Source organism: Balaenoptera musculus, chromosome 17, assembly GCF_009873245.2.
Source record: "Balaenoptera musculus isolate JJ_BM4_2016_0621 chromosome 17, mBalMus1.pri.v3, whole genome shotgun sequence".
NCBI classification, from domain to species: domain Eukaryota; kingdom Metazoa; phylum Chordata; class Mammalia; order Artiodactyla; family Balaenopteridae; genus Balaenoptera; species Balaenoptera musculus.
Genome location: NC_045801.1, coordinates 27,838,382 through 27,861,612, shown reverse-complemented (window position 1 = coordinate 27,861,612; position 23,231 = coordinate 27,838,382). Strand labels below are relative to the sequence as shown.

The 23,231-nt window shown below is 38.5% G+C and overlaps 1 protein-coding gene and 1 pseudogene across 1 annotated transcript; one reads left to right on the top strand and one right to left on the bottom strand.

Moving 5' to 3' along the window:
- Positions 1–6,909: 6,909 nt before the first annotated feature.
- KCNV1 (potassium voltage-gated channel modifier subfamily V member 1) lies at positions 6,910–12,987 on the bottom strand. The gene is made up of 3 exons (XM_036830604.1): positions 12,186–12,987; positions 10,813–11,342; positions 6,910–7,496 (listed from the first exon to the last, which is right to left on the bottom strand). Exons 1-3 carry the CDS (start codon positions 12,650–12,652, stop codon positions 6,985–6,987), a joined length of 1,509 nt encoding a protein of 502 aa, XP_036686499.1. The 5' UTR covers positions 12,653–12,987; the 3' UTR covers positions 6,910–6,984.
- A 2,126-nt stretch (positions 12,988–15,113) lies between these two features.
- LOC118883807 overlaps positions 15,114–23,231 on the top strand; it is a 50,115-nt pseudogene continuing 41,997 nt past the window's right edge.

The window sequence follows — 23,231 nt, the reverse complement described above, 5'->3', positions numbered from 1 at the left end:
CAGAACAGTATGGAAGTTCTTTAAAAATCTAAAAATAGAATTACCATATGACTCAGCAATCCCACTACTGGGCGTATACCCTGAGAAAACCATAATTCAAAAAGAGTCATGTATCACAATGTTCATTGCAACACTATTTACAATAGCCAGGACATGGAAGCAACCTAAGCGTCCATCAGCAGATGAATGGATAAAGAAGATGTGGCACAGATATACAATGGAATGTAACTCAGCCATAAAAAGAAACGAAATTGAGTTATTTGTAGTGAGGTGGATGGACCTAGAGTCTGTCATACAGAGTGAAGTAAGTTAGAAAGAGGAAAACAAATACTGTATGCTAACACATATATATGGAATCTAAAAAAAAAGAAAAAAAATGGTTCTGAAGAACCTAGGGGCAGGACAGGAATAAAGACACACAGGTAGAGAATGGACTTGAGGACACAGGGAGGGGGAAGGGGAAGCTGGGACGAAGTGAGAGTAGCAATGACATATATACACTACCAAATGTAAAATAGATAGCTAGTGGGAAGCAGCCGCATAGTACAGGGAGATCAGCTCGGTGCTTTGTGACCACCTAGAGGGGTGGAATAGGGAGGGTGGGAGGAGATATGGGGATGTAGGTATACATATAGCTGATTCACTTTGTTATACAGCAGAAACCAACACAACATTGTAAAGCAATTATACTCCAATAAAGATGATTAAAAAAAAAAAAAAATAAAAAATAAGAATGCACTTGAAAAAAAAAAAAAAAAAAAAAAAAAAGTCAGCCTAATGGCAAGTGTCTCCGGTTTGAATCACCAAAGGAAAATTATCCTAATCTGTATTTTGACCAAAAATTAAAAAAAATCACATTTGTTATCCTAAATTTTTACTCCTCAATCTCTCTCTCTCGCTCTCTCTTTCTCTTTCCCTCTTTCTCTCCCTCTCTTTCTTTCTCTCCCTCTCTCTCTCAGTCTGTGTGTGTGCATGCACCAAACTTATTAAAACTTCTTTAGTTCAACTATTATTTCTTTGGAAATACTTTGAGTATTGAATGATAGAACAATGTAGAAAATACACACATTACCATTATCTTCTTTTACTTATAAAACCTCTTAGACTATATACTTTCTAAGGAAGTCAAAGTAAGGTTTTATGTAATTGGAAGAAATGTCCCTCAACTTAGAACATGAAAAGGAAATCCAAAAGTTAACATATTTTTCTTGTTACTTCAGATTTAGTTGCATCATGTTGTTGAAAGCTAAATGTATTTATCTACCTCAATGGTTTTACATAAATTAATATATAAACAGGAAAGAATTTTTCAGTCATTGGATTATTAATGGTGCCCATTAAAATAGTGTCATAGTCAGTATGATGTTACCAGTTCAGAAATGAATAAAATGGGATTTAAATTGTTTTGAAATTTCCCCCTGCAATATCAATTTATTAATGCCATTTCTTTGTTCAGGAAAAAAATTAAGTAACATGGCAATGACATCTCTGTACAGCATAGCTAATTATGGTGCACTTAAGTCCACAATAATGAAAAAAGTGTTTCTCAGGATATACAATTTTTCTTTGAGGTAGAGAAAAGTATAAGCAGATTAGAACTCTCTTTATAACTTTTTTAGGCTGCAAGGGTTTACTGGGGGGAAATCATGAGAGCAAAGCAACAATGAATGATCTAATTCATCTGCCAACTCCTTTTTTAAAGTTTTTATTCAGAAAAAGAGGCCCATGGAATCCTTGGAGGGGCTCCTTCTGGACGTGCGTGGCGAAGCAGACCTGTGCAGTTCCAGGGCTTGACTGTGGTGGCTGTGAAAATGCACCGTTCAGATCCCCTCCTGAGGGCAGCATGGTTGACTGTTGGCTTGAGCTGAGCCCCATATTTAAAAGAGGTGGGGCTCCTTAATGTGCTACTTTTGCTCAGGACTCTCCATCAACTCGGTTGAAATTTTCTTAGAACTGGGTTGTAATCAGAGACTCTTTTTACCCAATCCTCTTCTCTCCCTCTTCTTCACAGGTGTCAGATTGGCATCATGGTTTGAAGGTTCTTCCCATTTTCTCTAGATTCCTCCTCTTTATTCTTCACAGGCTTTTTTCCCCTACAATAAATGTCTTGCACATAATTACAGTAATCAGCTTTCTTGGCCTCAGCTTCTCAGAGTACTTGATCTGACATAGGTTTTGGGGATAATATCAATAATTTGGTATTAGATGTACTAATCATGAGATATTTATTGGATGCTCAGGTGTAGACATTGAATAGGCCGTTATGCACACAAATCTGAAGATGCAAGAAGTGAGAAGAGAGGTCTAGTCTGAAGACAGAAATTTGGGAATTGACCAAGTATCAGTGGTATTCAAGCAATAAAACAGGATGAGTTGCCAAGGTAGTGATGTAAATAGAGAGAAGGAGGGGCCTGAGGATTAAGCCCTGATTGACCCTCTCAACCAGAAAAGATGAATGGGCAATGAGGTAGGAGGGAAATCAGGAGAGTGTGATGGGCTGCAAGTCAAGTGAAGAAAGTTTTTCAATTATAGTGAAGTCTATAATTAACCTTGTAAATGCTGCTGATGGATCAAGCAATATGAAGTCTGAGAATTGATGATTGGATTTAGCAATTACGGGGTAATGGCTGACCTTGAGAAGAACATCTTTAGAGGAGAGGTAGTGGTGGGAGACTGATGTGAGTGGATTATCAAGGAAGAATAGGGGGGAAAAAAGTGAATATAGAAATGAAGAGAGTGACTAGAAAATGCTCTCAAGAAGTTTTGCCATAGAGGAGAGAAAGGAATTGGGTGTTTCCTGGAGGATGAAGTAGATTCAAGTTTTTTGTTCATTTGTTTGCTTTTGTTTTTGTTTTTAAGATAGAAAAAATTAAATTATGTTTTTTTCGTGATAGGAATGATCTACTAAGGAGGGGGGAAAGAGACGGTATAGTAGGGAGAGGGGAAAGGCATTCTGAAGCAATGTCCTAGAGTTAGAGGGAAGGGTGGACAGTTCAACTCATGATAGAAGGAAAGGCAGATTGAATATGCACAGATGGAGGTAGGTGGATAAATGTGGGTGCCGGTCCTTGTGGAAAATCTTTTCTAACTGATTCTATTTTCTGAGTGAAAGTGGAATCAAAGGGAGGTGTTAGAGGTTTATATTTATCTAGAGAGTGAATAGCTTCAGGAATTGCAGTATGATTGCCTTGCAGCATTAAGAACCCATTTGGGGTTTAGGCATGATGTAAAAATGAGAGCAGTCAGCACACATTGGTTTTTTTCTGTAATCACGATCAGCTCTGCAGGGACAGCATAAATAGGCACTGGGTTGGATTTAGTTGGGGTTTGGGTTTTACCCACTGAATACCTCAGTGGAGTTCAGGTCGTAAGCAAGAGAGTGATTTTAACACAAGGCAAAAGAGGACATGAAGATGGTGAGTATCCCGGTTATCCCATTATCCCTAAAGAACACCACATAAGCAAATGCCAAGTGGAGTTTGTGAGTAAAATTCTCCTTAGGTGACATTTTTATTCCACATATCAGCATGGCTCGAAGACAGGTTCGGGGGTAGGGGTGCTTTTGCAAAGGAAAATCACCAAGGGAAGCGGTAGAACACATCATTTGCCAACTGATAGTGTCTTGGACTGAATTGCAGGATTGATAAGGCAGAGATATTAATGGCTCATATTTCAAAAGAGCAGGCTTTTCATGTTAACAAAATGAATCAGTGGAAATATTTGTCAAAGCAGTAAGCTTACTCAATGATAATGTTTTGCTTAGATAACTTGGGCCAGCATGTATATTTTTTGCAAGAACTAGTCAAAAGATTTTCATGAGAGCAAGAATTCCACATGGAAACACAGCACTGAGATTTCTACCTCAATTAGCTTCGTTGTGCATTTAATACATTATACTTTATACTAATTTGCATTAAAATGATAAATGCAACTATTCTTTGTATATATAGGAAAAAACCCCAGTAAAACATGAACAAGATGCCACTTCTACCAAACATACCTCAATAATTTCTTAAAATTGCTCTTTTAGGTACTCAAGCATTCCCTCTGTGCACTCAAATGTTTTTAATTAGTGTTTTTTAAATAGCCTAAAGCCAATAATTCTATTATTTATATGTCCAAACAAATTAAATATTGTTTTATAGCAATAATTCTTAGGTTTTTGACAAACATCAGTTTTTTTAGATGTTGGGATATAAGATTAACAGAGTTCCTGTCTTGATTTGTTACTTAAATTTGGTCTGCTTATATGTGTAATTTGTTGAACATACACCAATATTTTATATAATAGCAAGGTTGACTAAGCAGTGATATTTGAAAATTTCTTTTGAAATGTCCACATCTCAACAAAATTTATATAGCTAACATACCATGTTTCTGGAGAACATGTTTAGAATCTTCTGTGGTAGGAAAAAATATACGTATAATACATATAGCTTTTACATTTTTTTTTCACTTTCCAACTATTATTCTTAAGGTAATATTTTTTTTGTCTAGTAATGACTCCACGATGTGACAACTGTTCCTTAAAAGCTCCATTCCACCTTGAGAATAAGCTGATACTTTTCTTAAGGCACATTGAACCTCTCCACCCATGAGAAATTGGCTTACCTGCCTGGGAAGGGAATCCGTAAGCACAGGTTGTGTGGGAATAATGAAATCTGTCATATGCCTTTTAGGAGTATCATTTTCAGGGTCCAGCAGATTGGGACTCATTCCTCTGTTCTGTCTCTCATGCATGGGCTGTGTGAATTTGGGCCAAGTTACTTCATCTTTTTGTGCCTCAGCTTTGTTGTCTGTGTTCCCTTCACAGCCTTGAATAGAATGTTAAATACAAGAGAATAGGACTTGGTCTGATTTAACAAAGAATCTGTAGTGCCCAGCATACAAATGGGTCCTGAAAAAATATTTGTTGCATGGATAAATATATGAACTATATAACTAGAAGAGTATAGTGATAGTAATTATATAATAGGAATATTTTGAGGATACAGTGACATAAACCATGATGAATACAGAGCACAGTCCTGGATCAGAGTAACTCTCTTATTGGGGGGAGTTCTAGATAAGTCAGGATAAGTTTGCCTTCTGTGTCTAATCTCTATTTCACCTTCAGATTGTGGATGGCATATTTATATTAGGACAAGTGGCCCTGTGCCATACTCTAGCACCTGGGAACTGTGTAAGAGGGAAAATATTTATTACTACACATATCTCTTAAATCTTTCATAATATTTGGGAGAAGTAGAAACAAGCCAAGAGGATTAAAGGATTTTAGCATACAATCTAAAACTCATGTTATCAACGAAGATGTTTTTAGAAGTTAAGCATGCATACCAGAAAACTAGAGGTAGCATATATGATATTTCATTGATTTTAAGATGCATGTTTTAAATTTTTACATGTCCAAAATCTGGATACATTTTACAATCAATGGCATCTTACAATTGATTGGGCTTTTCTTTTGTTCTTTCTTTTCTTTTCTTTCTTTTTTTTCTGTCTTTCCTCTCTTCCTCCTTTCCTTCTTTGTAGTTCATAATATAATAGGGTATCTTAAATAGATTTAATAAAATATGGTACAGACATATATTAAATTTGTCTTTCTCAATGTTTATTTCTTATCACAGCACAACTCTGGAAAGGGGCTCTTAGGCATTTTTTTCTACTTTCCCATCCCATGAAAATTTAATACCATAGATATACTCTATATCTGTTTATGTATTGCATGTATATGTATTTTATGAATAAAAAGAGTAAGATATTTTTGTCCCCCCACCAAGAAACAATTTTTATCCCCTTGGGGACACTGTTACACCCATTAAGAAGGCAGGTATGAAAGTGATAAATCTGTATTATTCTTAGTATTAAAAACCTCATTTACTAGAATATTGGAAATCATAAACTAATTCTTAGGCTAAGGTAGAGCTGTTGGCTTTAATTATATAACAAACTGACTAGAAATTTTATTATTATCATGAATGACTGTCAAAATGCGTGTAAAGTTTGAACATTTGCTATTTACCCCAACAGTCAGAAAGCTATCCATAATATTTTTTGTTAACAAATAAAGATTGTCAAGTTCACCCAGTGGTATCATTCAACATATCATTCTCATATTATGAAATAAGACTATTTAATAATTTCAGTGTATATACATTTAGGATGTTCACTACTTCACCTTTACTTACAAAGTCATGATTTTAAGGACATAACTTGAACACTACATCAATAAAGAGATTTTTTAAAGACCATCTAGTTTCCATGGAGTACTAAGAGATACTGCCTTTATACTGCACATGTGCACTCAGTGGGGAGGATGAAGGTGTGCAACTCTTGAAGCCTTTGGGTAGCACTCTTCTACGCAGTCTAAGCAGTTTTGGGATTCTACCTCCAACCGTAATAATGGAATACAGAGCTCAGTCCATTTGTGATCGGTCATCTGCACCAGAGGAAAGATAGGGACTCAGTCTATGACCATCAAATCAGGATTTTCTCTTGAAAAGAGAATTGTTGTATTCAACAGTTTTAACTGATGGAGAAAGGAGGGATTTATTTACTTGGAGAGTATCTTTAAATGGCAAAGTTGTCCAGTGTGTTCTTAAATGTTCACTTCTTTTCTCTGGGCTATGCAGTTTAATTTCCATCTTTTAAAATTAGTGGTGCCAAAGATTCTAAAAATCAGTGATGTGTAAAACATTTAACTTTGTTGTATGCACTGCAATATTATTTGGTATTTGACAATTCAGACATGTGTATATTGGCCTGGTTGTGTTAAATGGATATTTTTGAGACTCAAATGTGTCAAAACAATGTGTTGCTGTTTTGGGGGATGTGAATTATTCTAGCAGATCAAGCAACGTACGAACCAAATGAACACAGGTAGTACTCAAAAGAGACTCTTCAGCAGTGTACAGACATCCATATCAAGGCTTTATCAATCAAGTTAGTATTACACAGGATTTTGTAAATAAACTGAAAGTGAATTCAAAACCAGAAATCATCTCCTGCACTGCTCCTAGTACTTGCTCTTTCTCTGCCTTTTAATCGAAGCATCTCCATGATACTCCGGGCATAGACATCTCTCAAGTTAACACTGATATATGAGTCAGTGGCTATATTCTTGGTAAGTTTCTTCAGAGCCTCACGCTGTCTAACAGCTGCTTCCTTGAGCTTTAAGGTGAAGTAGCAAGCAGAGAAGCGGTCGTTAATAATAGCAATGGGCAAGGCCAAGACAAGGATTCCCGATAAGATACACATGAAGGCCACGATTTTGCCTGTGGTGGTGTCTGGTCTGATGTCCCCATATCCCACGGTAGTCATGGACGTTGTGGCCCACCACCATGCACAAGGGACACTTGTGAAGGTTGTGTCTGGAATGCTCTGCTCAGCAAAATATTCCACAGTTGAAAATATAGAGATTCCTACAGACAGAAATAGGAGCAGCAGCCCAACTTCTTCATAACACTGGGTGATTGTCATTCCAAGTGAGCGCAAGCCTGGAACAGAACAATTGGTGTCAGTCATGGGCACCCCTCCTCTCTTCCTTCGTCCTTCCCTCCCTTCCCTTCTCCTTCCCTGCTACCCACCCACACACATGCATTTCACATTTAATATGGCTCCAGCATTGGCCAATGTTCCGGGGATATATAGATGATAAATTATAACCTTCAGGAAGTTCTTAGTCTAGTTGATGGGGCCAGATTGAGAAGGATAGAAAAATATAAATAGATTCATTCACTCACTTATCATTTATTAAAACCCTACAATTTATACAGAAGAAAGGTGAGAGATGAGTTGGAGGGCAGGCAGGGGACGTTTGATAGGAGTTTGTACTTTATACAATGGGAAACTTTGCAGCATTGCCCGTGCAGGGCTCTCTTGGTCAGATCTGCATTTCAGTGCCTCACCTTAGCACACTTTTCTAATGAAGTTTTATGTTGTCTCCTTATTTTATAAGACATAAACATATTTTATGACATATTTAATATGTCTGTTTTTCTCACCTTCCTGATAAAGTTTAATACAATTAGGGGCATCATTATCTGAAAGTCAGAGGAAGTAAAAGATGAGAATGAAGTGAAGCAGCAGAAACAAGTTAGGAATCAGTGACAAAATTGACATAAGAACATCAAATGTACATGCGAGGACATTCTCAGAGGTGTAGCAGGAGGGGTTCCTGTACCCCCATGGCACCCATTGAAATTTTTGTCCTTAATACCAAAGCTATAGGAAACTATCTCCCTTGAATACATAGAATTTCTCCTTTCCTGTAGGGAGATAGACCTGAATACAGACTATTCCTCCATTGCGAAAAGGTACAGGGGACTGGAGCCACCAGGGAATTCACTCACTATGAGGCATTGGTGAATTTCCCATTGCTAATTATGAGGATTCTGCAAAACAGACCCAGGAGAGTCCAATCCCACCTCTGAAGAGACTAAACCCTCAGGATAGTAAGAGGAGCCCATTACAGGATCATGATTTGAATAAGGTATCTTTCCAACTCTAGAGAGATACTGATTAAAGTTTATCCACATTTCGAAGTCATATTAACATGATGTCACAATGATATGGTCTCAGAAGTCCAAAGCAGTGCCTCTTGGAATCACTTTTAAATTTTCATTCACTCACTGGAGACTATTTTACATACATTAAAATACTATTTGTGCTCTCATTATTTTGAATATTGTTCTTGAAATTTTCAGATGTTCTTGAATTACTAACCAGCTATTTTAAAAGACCACTGAATATAACTTTGAGGTTTAACTTCAAAAGACATTTAAAGAATATCTTTAGAATACCTTTCAGGAAACTGGCCTTGATGTGTCTGTATTAAATTGCGTTTCTGAAATATATTGACAACATATGAAGAAATGCATAGTGTTTGGGAAGGTTGTTTTCATTTCAACATTCTAAACATTTCATTTTGTAAAGAAACAAAGTGGCCTGAATTTCTGCATGTTTCATCAATTAACTCAGATAATCCTAAAAAATAATATGAGATAGATGTTATACTTATGCCATTCTACAGGTGAGCAGACTGAGACACAGAAAGGTAGCATATCTAGTACAAAGTTACATACCAAAGACTTAAAATTAGGCTGTCTGGTCCACCCATTGTCCTCCTAACCATTATTCTATAATACTTCTCAATTTTTTTTATAGTTAATACATAGGGGAATATGTAATTTATGTCTATATTTTGCTAAATGTAATGCTTAAGATAAAATTGTCAAATATTTATGCAACTGTTCATATCTTTTCAATAAATTAAGGCTTTATTAATCCTTCTACTTGCCTTAGAACTGACAAAACCTTTTTAGAGGTGACACTGTGGAAATTACTGTTATTTTCTTTTTCCTTTCTTTTGGGAAAAAATGTAGTCTTTACTGGGTGTTTTTAAATTGAATCCTGTGAAGAGTTTATAAATACTAGAAGAAAGCATCCTATTATGTGTGTCAGAAAACAAAGAGTGGTACTTCTAAAAGTTGTTGGAAATCCCGTTATCAAATCCCTGGTATGTGAGACTAGCTAGGAAAATACACTACTAAAACTATATTAGGAGAAATCGTAGTTTTCTCAGAGATGTGTGGGAAAAAACATATCTGAGGTTAATTTTTCCCTATATTTAAAGGGAGAGACAACTACCATCAACTCCTTTTAGGTGACCAGTCAGGCATCTATCTAGGGAAATAGGTGGGAATAGGACTCTCTAGTCAAATTATTTATATTTATATGTATTGTATGAATATGGCATCCTACTCCAGGGTTTCTCAAAGTGTGGTTCAAGACCACCTACATCAAAATTAGCTTGTTAAAATGTATGCTTCTGGATCCAACCCCCAAAACTAAAATCTGACTCTCGGGGATTGGGGTTCAGAATTTGCATTTTAACAAGCTTTTCAAGGGATTCTTATTTTCATTAAAGTGTAACATAAGGTAACACATATGTGCTCCAGAACATCTAACAGCCGGCTGGGCCAGCCACTGAAAATCATTGCCCTTGGGGATGCAAGCATTATCTTTAATGGATTTGTGTGATTTCCTCTGACATTGCCTAAAATTTTCACATATAATTGTGTGTGTGTGTGTGTGTGTAGAGATTTTTCTAGGGAGAGTGTTCTTTAGATCTTCAAGGATTTATGATACATACAAAAAGCTAAGGAATTCCTGTTACCATCTCTCTTATGCCTCCCCAATTAGGGACAAGAAAATTCTCAGATACTAGACAAAGCATTTAATTAGTGTCTTTTGCTTTCTTTAGAAGCAAATGTTTCCACTGTTTCTTCAAAAATCATGGGAGGGCCACCAGTGCCCAGTCATCTCTCTTTCTGCATAGCCAGAGAAGGCCCTGGAGGACTTTCTCTTCTCCCAAGGAACATGTGTGATATTTCCTTGGACACAGAAAAGAAACTGGCTTACGTTCCTATATATCACATATAATCTGTGCATATCTTTTTATGTGCTGTTTATGCATATTTTATGTAGAACTTTCCAGAAACAGAGTATCTTTAATTTTCGTACATCTTCTGGGCACCTGGGTTAAAATAAAGTTAACATATGGTTAAATTGTTTCTCAAATGTCTTAAGGAGGGGAATTGTGTGAGAGGCAGCTTGTCCTCTATACCTGTGATAACAACCTCAAGGTTTTGCTTTTCAGTACCTTTCTGGAGATCATAATTGGGTGAAATATAGGAGTTGGTAGTTTTGAGTATCAATTCAGAGTCAAGAGTCGTTTCCCTTGGACCACGGTCAAAGCACTAACGCTTAAATACAATGGCAAATTAAAAGGCATCAATGAAACCCGAATACCTGTGGAATGCCTGCCCAGTTTGAGCATGCGCAGAGCCCTGAGCAGCCTCAAAACCTGGACGATGCGCCCCACGTTTTCCAGCTCCTGTGTAGTCTGGCTCCCACTCAGGCTCTCTACCAGAAGAGTGATGTAGAAGGGCAAGATGGCTAGGAGGTCTATGATGTTTGGCACCTTTCTCAGGAAGCGGCACCTGTCCCGCACGCACAGGAAGCGCAGGACAAACTCCCCGGTGAACCAGCTAATGCACACATACTCCAGGATTTCCAGCAGTTGCAGGTCCAGCCAACTTAACTCGGCTGACATCAGAGCCATGTTGACGATGGACACCGCCACGAAGATGATAGAGATGACCCCAAAGATTCGGGCAGCTGTGGAAGACCCCGGTTTCTCTAGGATGTTCCAGAGCTTCTGGCGGACGGTGGGGCAAGGTCCTTGTGAGAAGTCCTGTTCGCTCTCATGTTGACTTTCCTGGTCTTCTGTGTCCTTCTTAAAGTCTAAAGTTTCACTCAGCTCCTTTCTTCTGAAGTATCTTTTAGAGAAGACAACTTGGTGATTAGTCTAACTTTCTTTAAAATACAGAAGTAAAGAGAATTAAACTTGGCAGTGAAGTCATGCTTTCTATTTCAGTAAAATGCAGAAAATGTTCATTCATATTTTACCCAGGCTTTCTTCCCACAGTACTCAAATGTTCTCATTTAGGATTATTGTTTTTAAAATGGCACTTTCATGGTAGAAGTTTATACAAAAGAATTTATACATGGCAAAGCTACTTTAGATTAAAGCATTTTATCACCCATTTTTTCTTGTAACAGGAACAGAAGTTTGCGATACGTAATTTTTTTTTAAGGTGGCTAATGGAAAGGTATTCATGAAGAAATGGTAGTAATAGCAAAGTAATAGCAAAATAATAGATGACCAAAGTCCCACAATCATTCACAGTCAAAGAACCAACTTTCTGTCTTCTGCATTTAAAGCAGTTCTCTGTCCAAGTTTTAAAAGTTAGTGTCCTAGGTTTGATAAACGGTAACGCTCTCCACTGAAACCTACATCCCTATACATGCATTTTTTTGGAGCATAAGATTTCTGACTCATTTATTTAACCACCAAATATTTATTGCAGGCCTGACCTCTCTTGACTTATAAATGAATTAGCATACTGGAAAAAGGAGAAGGTTCAGAAACTTCCAATCAGAAGTTGGCTTTGACACTTTCCGGCCTCCACTGCCACCCCACCTTCTAGCTCCGAAGTGGGCCCAGGTATTCTTAAGCCTGGCTTGAGCGAGGCTTGTGTAAAGCCTCAAGTCTTTCCCTCTGCCGCCCTCTCTCCACCGCGCCCGCTGCCCCGCCCAGCCACCAAGCGCCTCGAGGGTACCTGTCCCTGCAGCAGGAGTCAATGCTGAGCTCATCAATGCCCCAGTACTGGATCTCCTGGAGGAAGGAGAGCGCGCACAGCTGCTCCATGACGTGCAGGCGGCCGGTGCGATAGTAGTGCAGGACGTAGCGGAATGCTTGCGAGCTCCGGTCGAAGAAGTACTCGTTGTCCACGGGGTTGGCGTCGTCACAGAGCTCCAGGGGGCTGGGCACGGCGGCCAGGGCCCCGGGGCGCCGGCACGAGGCCACCACCACGGCCAGCTTGCCAAGGCGCGTGTGTGGGAAGCAGGACAGAGCCTGCTGCGAGAGCACAAAGCGGCTGCCGCCCACGTTGACCGTGAAGCTGTCCCCGAGCGCCAGGGGCTCCCCTTCGCCCTCGCTGCAGAAGACGCTGGAGTCCAGCGAGGTCAGGGAGGCGCTGTCCAGCGGCGAGTCCGGCGACGCCCGGCCGCGGGGAGGCAGCTCCATCCTTGCCGCCGCTGCCGGAGGGCGCCACAAAGTTGGGGGCGGTGGCACGGCCGGGATTTCCCGGGCTCCCGAGGTGGGTTCCTCCCACCCCCGAACCCTTACTCTCTCCACCCCCCTGTGCTCGTTCTCCCTCTCGCCGCTAGGGAGCTGCGAGTGCGCGGTAGCAGCGCACAAGTGCCTGAGCGCCGGGTCTGGGAGGAGCGGAAGGGTCGCGCCCAGAGAACTGCTCAGGTGTGGACCAAGCCGAGGACATCCGCAGGGCACACTGCCGGTCGCCGTGGTCCTTCCCGGACTCAGTACCCCCTCCCCAGCTTTGTAATTGAGATCTCCAGCCCGGGAGGTGTATGGGTTGAAGGCCTCCCTGCTTGGGGGTTGGAGCGGGAGGGGAGGGGAAGGGGGAGGGAGGTCTACAGTGGAGGAGGGCACGACGAATCTTGGAGGAATGCAAGCAAGGGGAAGGGCAAGACTCACTCCCGCCTGCAGGTGACCAAAACGAAAAGTTCCGAAGGCAAAGGAAGTGGTAACCGGGTCTGAGTCTTTCCCAACTTCAGGATATATATTCCTCTCTCTGCTTTTGCTGCGCAGTTTCACAGGCCTCCCAGGGAGCGGTCGCTGGGGATGTGCGCACGTGGGGGAGGGTGACCTGGGTGCGGGGTCCGAGTCATTTGCTCGCATTCACTCTCATTCTAGTCTGTCGCTCACGCTTCGTTTTCTTCTCCCTCCTCCCCTAATTTTTGACCTCCTGGTTGAGAAACGAGGACAATTAATGATGACTTTTGATTAAGTCCCAGTGAGTCACTGAGAACTAGGGGTCACCATTGCCAGCTCCCGTCACGTGTTGAGGCACTTTGCGCCCTTCGGTTTAGCCTTTTCTGTCGCTACAAGTTTCCCGGAGAGCAGGTGTTCTGGGGGCATTCTTCGGCACACAGCGGAGCTGTCATTTTAGGAGAAGGGAAGGCAAAAAGACAAGGACTAGAACAGGCGTGGGCTGGGGCAGGAGTTTAAATAGTAACGACGACTCAGTAAAGGGAGAAGCCGAGCGCCGTGCCCAGGTGAGGCTAGAAGTGCATCCACGGGGCCCCTGGGAGTCGCGCCCCGGCCAACCTGTTGGACACGGGGCGGGAGCGAGGAGGAGGGCAGGGTGACTCACCTGCTGCTCCGGGCACATCTGGGGTGCGCTCCGTGGGCGCAGCTGGCTACGTAGCCTCGATTTGATCCTCGCGATTTACACGTGAGTCTGACTTCACAGGTCCGGGAAGAGGGCTGTGCTCGCGGCTGAGCTCCTCGCCCGCGCTGGTTGTCTAGCCTCGCCTCTTCGCCGCGCGCCTCCCGGCTCCGGCCCCTCGGCTGCGGCGGAGGGTGGCCGCCCCCGCCCGCGCTCGCTCCCAGCCTTCGGCGGTTCCCAGCGCCAGCTGTGGGGAGAGCGGGGAGCGGAGGGAGGTGAGACCGGAGGAGGAAGTGAGGCGCTCAGTGACTCTGAATCTTATATTCATCCTGAAGGCGCTTCAAGGATTACTATATTAGATTCTCGTTTCCCGGAATCTGTGCGCTCACAAATGCTCAAGAACAAAATTTTCCAGTTGTATAAATCTGCTAAACTCAGGGTTAGGGCAGTTATGTTAACTGCTTTGTGTGGCACGGTTCAAGGTTGTCCTCATTATTTCCAGAAAGCGTCTGGGAATCCTGCATTTTTCAAAAGTCTTTGCAAGAATGAGTGAACCATACATCTCCTTTTTTTCCTTGTAAGTAGTTTTAGAAAGTATATATAAAGAGGTAAAGCAGGCAGCTTGGTACAGTAGGGAGGGCTTTTTCATAGATTGACCTGAAACGTAGCTGTTTAGTTCTGGCTTTGTCAACGGGCTGTGGGACCTCTAGCTAGCATTTACTTCAAGAGCCTCAACGCCTTCCTTAGTAAAATTTCAGGTTTTAATAAAAAACACTCAACCTTTACTGGGTGCTTACTTTATGCCAGGAAAATTTTGTAAGCCCCTTACTCATTCAATACCTTATTTAATCATAATAACAATACTATGAGGTAGAAGTATACCTGATTTACAGAAGGGAAAACTGAGGCAGAGAGAAATTATGTGATTTACTTAGGGTCACACATTCCAAATTAAAACCCAGGACTAATTGTCAGAGGCTGACCCCATAAACACAGTGCTTGGGACATATCATTTTTGTGTGATCTTTAAATAAACCAAAGTGTGGTTGTATTTATTTACTTATTTTTGCAGCTTTCTAAAGAAGGGCAGGAGTTTAATGATGTATTTTCTCTAATCTTTCAACAAATGCTTGTTGAGCATCCACTATGTACCAGGCACTATTTTAGGTGCTTCAGATGGCTCCATGAAAAAAAAACCAGACAAGATCCCTGTCCTTATGGAACTAACATTTTCTTGTGAGAATAAAAGAACAACTTCAGTGAAATTTATAAAATAGTATATAGTATTTATCGGTTATGGCTCTTTGGACGGCTATCCTTCTGGTTAACTTTTGCCTCTATAAAGAACTCTTCCATACAGAAAATATGGAGTTAAAAATCATCCTAGTAAGTAGTTCATCGTTATGTATGAGTACTGTGAAATTAATTTTTTTAAGGTAGTGAAGATTTTCCCTTACATAGAGAGAAAAATTTCTCCAATATTTCACTTATACATTGGGTGTTGAAAAAAGCCAAAAGTTCTGTTAAGCCTTATTCATCCTTTAGTGTGAATAACTTGAATCAAATGATTAGTAAAGTCTCCCCTAGCTTTACAGATTATTGTGAGGAAGGAGGAAAACTTTCAGAGGAGAATGACAGATTTGGGTGAGAAGGGAGATCTTGGACAGGTGACCAGAGGTTAGCAAACGGTGACTGAGGCTTGCAGGTCTCCTACGCTGCCACCAGGACCCTGGAATCAGTTGTAATTAGTGGTGTCCTGTAGAAGTAATTGTAACAATAACCACTGTTGAAGTGTAAGGCTCAAGCTAAGCATCTGAATTCTCACAATGATCCCATGAAGTAAGTACTGTTATCCTTAGCCACAAATCTCAACTCAGAGGCTCACAGGCACTAAGGAACTTTCCCAGTTGTATAGTGAATATGTGAAGGAGTATATTAAGGGACTGAAACTAGGGTCTTTCTGACTCCACATTTCATCTCAACTGCTAAAAACCTAAAATTTTCAATTGACATTCAATTTGATTAAAACAATTTCCACTAATTAAAGTAATTATAACTAGGGATTTCACTGGTGGTGCAGTGGTTAAGAATCCGCCTGCCAGTGCAGGGGACACGGGTTCGAACCCTGGTTCGGGAAGATCGCACTTGCTATGGAGCAACTAAGCCCTGCACCACAACTACTGAGCCTGCGCTCTAGAGCCCGCGTGCCACAACTACTGAAGCTCTCACGCCTAGAGCCCGTGCGCCACAACAAGAGAAGCCACCACAATGAGAAACCTGGGCACCACAACGAAGAGTAGCCCCTGCTAGAAGCAACTAGTCTCTCAACTAGAAAAAGCCTGTGTGCAACAAAGAAGGCCCAACGCAGCCAAAAAACAAAACAAAATAACTATAACTAGAAAGGTGGTTACTAGTTAACTGGGAGTATACAAACACAAATGACCTATTTTAAAATATAATCTCTTGGGTAGCAAAAATCCTTGCCTTCTTCCCTGTCGTGTTCCCTTTAATCTGTTGTCTCTGCTCACTCATTGGATTGTCCAGGTTTGAGTCAGAGAGCCCACTGAAAAACATATGACAAATTAGGGGGGAAATAAATCCATTTAAAGGGAATCCTTCCTGGTCCCTGATCTTGACCTGAGATATACCCTGAAGTATGTCAAGAAATGAAAGAAGAATTGCTGATAAGTAGTTGGGGATGGTGAGGTCTTGCTTTCGATCTCATTCCTACTTAGCATGGGAGGAATGTGATTGTCATGTAGGAGGTAGCACAGTACTGAGACAGGAAAACTCGACAATCTAATGGCTTTGGGTATATTTCCCTAGTCATCAGATGTTATATTCAGGTGATTTTCCACTAACAGTCTTGTGATGAAGTGCGCTACTGGTGTTTGGCTTTATCTATCAGGTCTTCAAAATATCGATATGAATGTTGAATCCCCAGATACAACTTGTATTTTTAATTCTTCCAATTTTTATGAATATTTCCAAATTTATTAATGAACAACATGCATTCTTAACAGTCATGTTTTTAAATTGGATTAAAAGAAAAATCACAAGATACCTTAAATTGACTCTAACGAAGACAATTATGAAAGTAAATGTTAAAAGTCATGTGAAGCACGTTCAAAATTTCTATTATTAAAAACCTAGAACATTTTATTCAGGTTTTTGAAAAAGTAATGAAAATGTATTTATATTATTATTGTATTCCGTTATTCTGTGATTTATTTAAATAATATAATATGATGTTTCTGTGAAATTATTAATTCTCATCTTTTATATGAATGTTTTAAAATGATTTTACATATATAATTATAAGTCATTGAAATATTTTTAAAGGAAAATGTACATTTCTTATTAATTTATATCCCCAATACTGCAACTTTACATTTATTTTTAATAATTAAATAGACAGGGGACGTATAATGACTGAAAAATTTTGAATAAAGCAATTTATAGACTTCAACTTGAGTAAACTCTACATTTCCATTTTCAACCACATCACTGTAGACTCACACTAAAATCCCTTTATCATTCATTAACAATGCAGACCATATTTCATGCGAGGTGTGCATGCCTATCTTTGACCCTGTGTTTCATTACCTAGGGACTGACAACCAGATGAGTTAATTGTAATGATGTTTAAAATGCCTTTGTGTAAGGACAAAATGGCCTTATCTTCTTTCCTTTCACTGCATTGGAATATGTTTAAAGGTAAAGGAAAATCTGACAAATTCTATCTATTCATCTTTCGTGTGCCTTCTAGGTGCTTGGAATAAATCCTCCCAACTGTATAACAGCCCACTCTAATGCAGAATTTAGCTTAATGTGGGCTTGTTCTGGATTCCTTCCAAGGGGAGGCAATTATCTTTGGAAGTACCCAAGAACAAATTTTTATAGCCTAGTCTGCTACAGAGATCACAGGATGGGTTGATGATGGTGATGATGATAGTAATATGATAATAATAGATGCTACCTTTACTTATTCAACCTCTGCTCTGTCTTTTATTAGCTGTGTGACCTTAACACGTTTCTTGAAACTTTTACGTCTCATTTTTCTCATCTGTAAAGTAGGAGTGACAGTAGTACTTACCTTATGTTGTTGTCTTAAAATTAAATGAGATAATCCATGTAAATGTTTAATGCAGTGTCATTATTCTTGTTGTCACTTTTATTATTATCAAAATGTTGCAGGAATATTTTTCTAATCCCCCTTAGTGAGCGCTTACTGTGTGATAAGTGTCATGTTAAGTGTTTAATCTCATTTCATTTATAATTCACAGAACCCTATGAAGAGAGTATTATTATCATCCTTAATTTACAGATGAGAAACCAGGATCACAGCATTTTAATAACTTCTCAGGTGTCATACTGATAGTCAATATAGGCTTGAACACATTTGTTTGATTCAAAGCCTTCAAAGGGCCTTAATATGAAAATAATGTGATGATGAGAAATCACTGTTAGAAATGCTCTTCTCTTTAAAAATAATTTTAAAAGGAGAAAATTTCTATTCTATGCTTCAAATAATTGAGCGATGACCATACTTCATACACCATGACCAACACATTGCCTGTGATTTCACATTGTAATAAATTGGATCTTTCTTGTAACCATCATAAAGTCGACAGTCAACTGGATTTGTCATTAAATGATTCTCACTATGCCCTTTTGATATGCAAAAGATATAGTCATATTTTTCCTGAGTTACCAAGAAAATATGTAGAATCAGGCACTTATTGTTCACTGGATTAACTCCTATAATTACACTGAAATTAAACTTTATAAACAAGATTTAAAAGCAGTGAAGCAAAAGCAAGGCAAGTGCTCTGCTCATCATGTTCTGAACACTGTTAAGTGAACCTAATATTGAATTTGAAAATCCCAGTTAAAGCCTTTTTACCCAGCTCTATTGAATTACCTTATGATGACAGACAGGTTGAGTCATACAGACCATTAAAAACTGTTTCTCATCGAGTATATGCAATTTATTAATATTAGAAGTAAAATTGTATTTAGACTTATCCTTATTCTATTTAGTGCTTTCTTTCATTATCAAGGAACTCAGTAAACTTGAATTACATCCTGTAGTTGGAAGACAGGTAATCTTTGAAATCCATACGTGTTATAAAGTTTTTTATGTTGCATTTTCTTGATTTTCCTGGAATCAACTCAAAATTGAAAAGTTTTTCACTCAGTAAATATTTTAGAAATGTAATTTTCTCAGCTTCAGGGAAAGCTGAATATACATCATTTATATTATGTGTGTGAATACACACACATGAAAAACTAAGAGTAAGGAAAGTTTACAATGATTTCTATGTCAGTGGATCACGTTATTATTACTCTTAACAAGAAGAGTAGTGAACAATCAGAAGCAATATAAGGAGAATAGTAGAGATAAGTAAGGGGAAAGGCAATTTTTCTTTCGAAATGGTTCTTACTTATATAGTGTAGTTCCTTTAAATAGCATCCTCATGGCATTTTAAACATGATCTAATTAAAGAAAATATGAAGTAACTTTTTAGGACACATATGCTGAAATCTGTGCCAAAGTAGTTTTGTTAACTGGATTGCAATGCTGTATAGAATACCTACTATTCTAATCTCAGTTTAAGCACATAGAACAACATTAATTTAAATAAATATTTTATATATGAAATCCATTGCACACAAATGGGATAAACGCAATACTGTTTGAGTTTAAAAAAAACCACTGCTTTTTACCCTTAACTCTATGATCTGCGTATACTTTTTTTGCTGGTTCAAAAGAATAGAAAGATGGGTTTTTAATCAGTATAAATTAATTTGATTGATTTGAAAAAAGAGCCCTGCATCGCTGCATATATTCCAGAGTATATTTTCTCTGCACAGTGTAATTATATTGGTGGGACCTGCATATAAAAATTTGTTATTTTTTTCAACATAAAAAATATCAGTGAGCCATATGGCATCTTCTTACACCATTGCATCTGATTGACAGCTCAATTATAGACCTGGCCTCCTAGTTCTCCCACAAACAGCTTTCTGGGAAATCTAAACCAAATGGGAAGTCAAAGCATAGCAAACTTGTCCTGGGCCTGCTTTTTTAAAAAAAATTCTGTGAAGTCAAATTTATCCATTTTAGTAACCAGGACTGTTTTATTTTCATGGCAGCAGTGAGAAATATCCAGTTCAGTACCACTTATGATATTTTAAATGAAAATAAGTCTCAATTAAAGAATTTGTAAAAGAAGAAAAATAAAACAAATAGGAATTTTAAGATTAATTTGGGAAAACATTAAGTTAGCAATATACATTCAATATTTACATGATGCTAGGCCACCTATGTTTGGCTTTTGGTACCAGAAGCTTATCAAAAAATCAGAATAGATAATTATTGATTATATGGAAGCTTTGAGAATACTAAGCAGTTTTATGGATGAGATATGTTTACATATGTCTGTAGAACAATTATTTAAATTTAAGTTTTAAAAAAATTAAGCTAAAAATATACTAGAATTGTTGCCTCATTTGATATTGCTCAATAAATAGGAAAATATCACAAATATTTTTCAGCATAAATTAAAAAAAGACTTTATGTGCAGTTAATTTTTGGCTGGTTTCATTTTTGTTGTGTTAATAGCATTACCAACTGGCAACAAAGGTCTGTGTAAAATATTTATGGAGTGACTAAAAGTAAAATAAAGAGCAAGTTTTGATGTATTTGCTTGAATAGGTATAGATAGGTGCTTGAATAAGACCCTGATAGACGAGCACGTGGCCTCTTTCAATGTTGTGAACGTGGGCAAACAAACTTCACCTGCAGTTGGAGCCAAGATCACTGGAGAAATGATGATCTACTTTCATCTCTGATTTGAATGATAATCTGTCCCTGGGGCAGGAAGAGTCACAGAGTGAATGGGTCTCTCTCCAGTGAATTGGTGGCGATCACTTATATAAGTACTGGATAAGGGACACTATTAAAATATTTGTTTTCAAAGTTCCAGGTTTTCAAATATAGCTGTGATGGAAGGTGGCTGACCCATGCTTCAAGGCAGAAGTTTTGGGACCCCTCTACACTCTTAAAAATTATTGAGGACCCCAGACATCTCTTGGTGATACGGGTTATATCTATTGACATTTATCATATTGAAATTAAAACAGAAAAATTTTAAAATATTTATTAAATCAATTTAAAAACAGTCTCAAGCCCAATATGTGTTAACAAAAAGAACACGCTTTTTTGATAATAAGGATATTTTTCAAAAGAACATAATTAGTGAGAATAATGACAGCGTTTTACAATTTTTCATATCTGGCTTAATAAAAGACTGCCAGATTTTCATATCTGCTTCTGCATTCAAACTGTTGCAATTTGAAATTTTTGTTGAAGTGAATGAAGAAAATCCAGTGTCAGATAGGTAGTTGGAAAAAAGTGGGGCATTTAATAGCTTTTGCATATAATTTTGTATATTCTTCTGTGCTACACTAAAACTTAACAGGTTAGTTCCAAAGTGGAATCTGAAACTGTGTCGAGGAGCTTTTCATATTCAGTTATATTAAAACCCATTGGTCTATCTTGTCCTTGGAATGGATTTTTTTAATCCATGTATGACTTTGTTATGTCCTGCATTGTTCATTTGGAAAATGTTGGTTTCTTAGTTTTGTATATCTCCCAAAAGTAAAACATTTAGTTAAACAACACAAAAAATCTCTTTTGTTAGTATCACCACCAATTTCATCAGAAAATTTTTTTAAGTATAGGGAAGTTATCAAACTTATGGTGGTACAAGTAAGCTTTCCAAAATTCTAATTTTTGCTTGTAAGCTCATATTTTATCATCTGCAACAAATTTTGTCAGATTTCCTTGATAGTAGCAGGATCCATTCATTCATTTTTAAGAAATTATTCACAAACATCTGAATAACCAATTTGTCTATCAGTCAGATTTTCAAGTAAACACGGGGATTCATGAGAAAAAAAGTGGCTAGTTCAGCTTGTAACTCAAAATAATTAGCCAAGTGCTTGTCCTTGAGACATCCATGGTACTGAAGCAGGCTGCAGAAAGCTTCAGTTCACTTCCCATTTAGTCAAATAAAACATGAAAAAGACAGGTACCCAAGTGATGAGATTGAATACAATTAATATTTTAATAAAATTTATAACTTTTATTATTGCTCATCCAGGATATTGTTAAGTAAAACCGTCTTCCCCCCACCCCCTCAAATGTGTGAAGAATATGAAGACAACTAGTACAGTTTGGTGCCACCACTCTGAGATGCGCTAAAAACATAAGCACACCTGTTGCTTTTATACCATTAGCACAAATGTAAATGCAGTGGAAAATACAAATATTGTCTTGTTATTATGAAAATAATTTTTTAATTCAAGGACCACTAAAAAGGTCCCATAAACTCCTAGGGGTATATAGGCCACATTTTGAAAACTTTTGTTCTAAGGAATATATGTATTTTGCCAACTTAAAGACAGGATTTATGTTTACATTGTTCAGGAATTAGAGAAGTATAGGGCTTTTATATTTTGTTTTTCAAGTTTTCATCAAAAAATTTCCTGTACTTAATATACACTGTACAGAGATAAACACACACATATCCTAAACATAGATAGATATTACACACACACATACACTCACTCACACGGAAACGTGATCATAGAAATGTTGTCAGATATGCAGAGAAAATGTAATTTTGGCTCCAACTGATCAGCTATTTCTTATAAATTCCATCACATTGGATATTAGGTAAACCCTACTTTTTAGTTTAATCAAGTAAATATGATATAATGCAATAATTTAATTTTTTAAGGTAATGTGTAGTCTTTTGGAGTAAAAATGCCTAGTCTCTCGAATGTTCGACATCTTTTATGCCTCACTCCAGATGAGCAAGGTATGGCCCAGGAAGATAAGATGCTCCTTTATAGTTTAGATGATACCAGTTGAATCAGTCCTGGCTGGTAGGAGGGCTTCCTGGACTAATGACTTCTGGGGTGTACATAGATGTGAACGGCTAGAGGCCATTGTTTGGTTGTTTGCTTCCGGTCTCTAGTTCCTCCTCATTTTTCTCTTTCTCTTTGTCCTCAGGTTATAAATGGTTAAACAGGCCTCTCAAGCCTTTCGTCTCTGTCTCTCCTCAAGCAGTGCATGGAGCCACTGCTGGTTCACACTTTACCTATCTATAATCTGACATTTATCTCTCTCTAATCTTCTACTTATTTCCGCATAATCACACCTGCCCCAAGTTAGAAGTGGCTGGGCGTGGGGCACCTCCTAGAGCTTGCAGCTTTTCAGGAAAAGGAATGGTGTAGTGTTAACACATGTTCCTGGGCTTTCCCATACCTGCTGGAAGTTTCCAAGTGCCCCTCCTGGACCCGCTAAGATGTGTCATCCATGTGTGTTGTATTTATGGAGGT

Coding starts and splice junctions, on each gene's coding strand:
- KCNV1 (XM_036830604.1), bottom strand. CDS start 12,652: ATGGAGCTGCCTCCCCGCGGCCGGGCGTCGCCGGACTCGCCGCTGGAC. Junction 11,343..12,185: donor GACTCCTGCTGCAGGGACAG/GTACCCTCGAGG, acceptor CTTCTCTAAAAG/ATACTTCAGAAGAAAGGAGC. Junction 7,497..10,812: donor ACTGGGCAGGCATTCCACAG/GTATTCGGGTTT, acceptor GTTCTGTTCCAG/GCTTGCGCTCACTTGGAATG.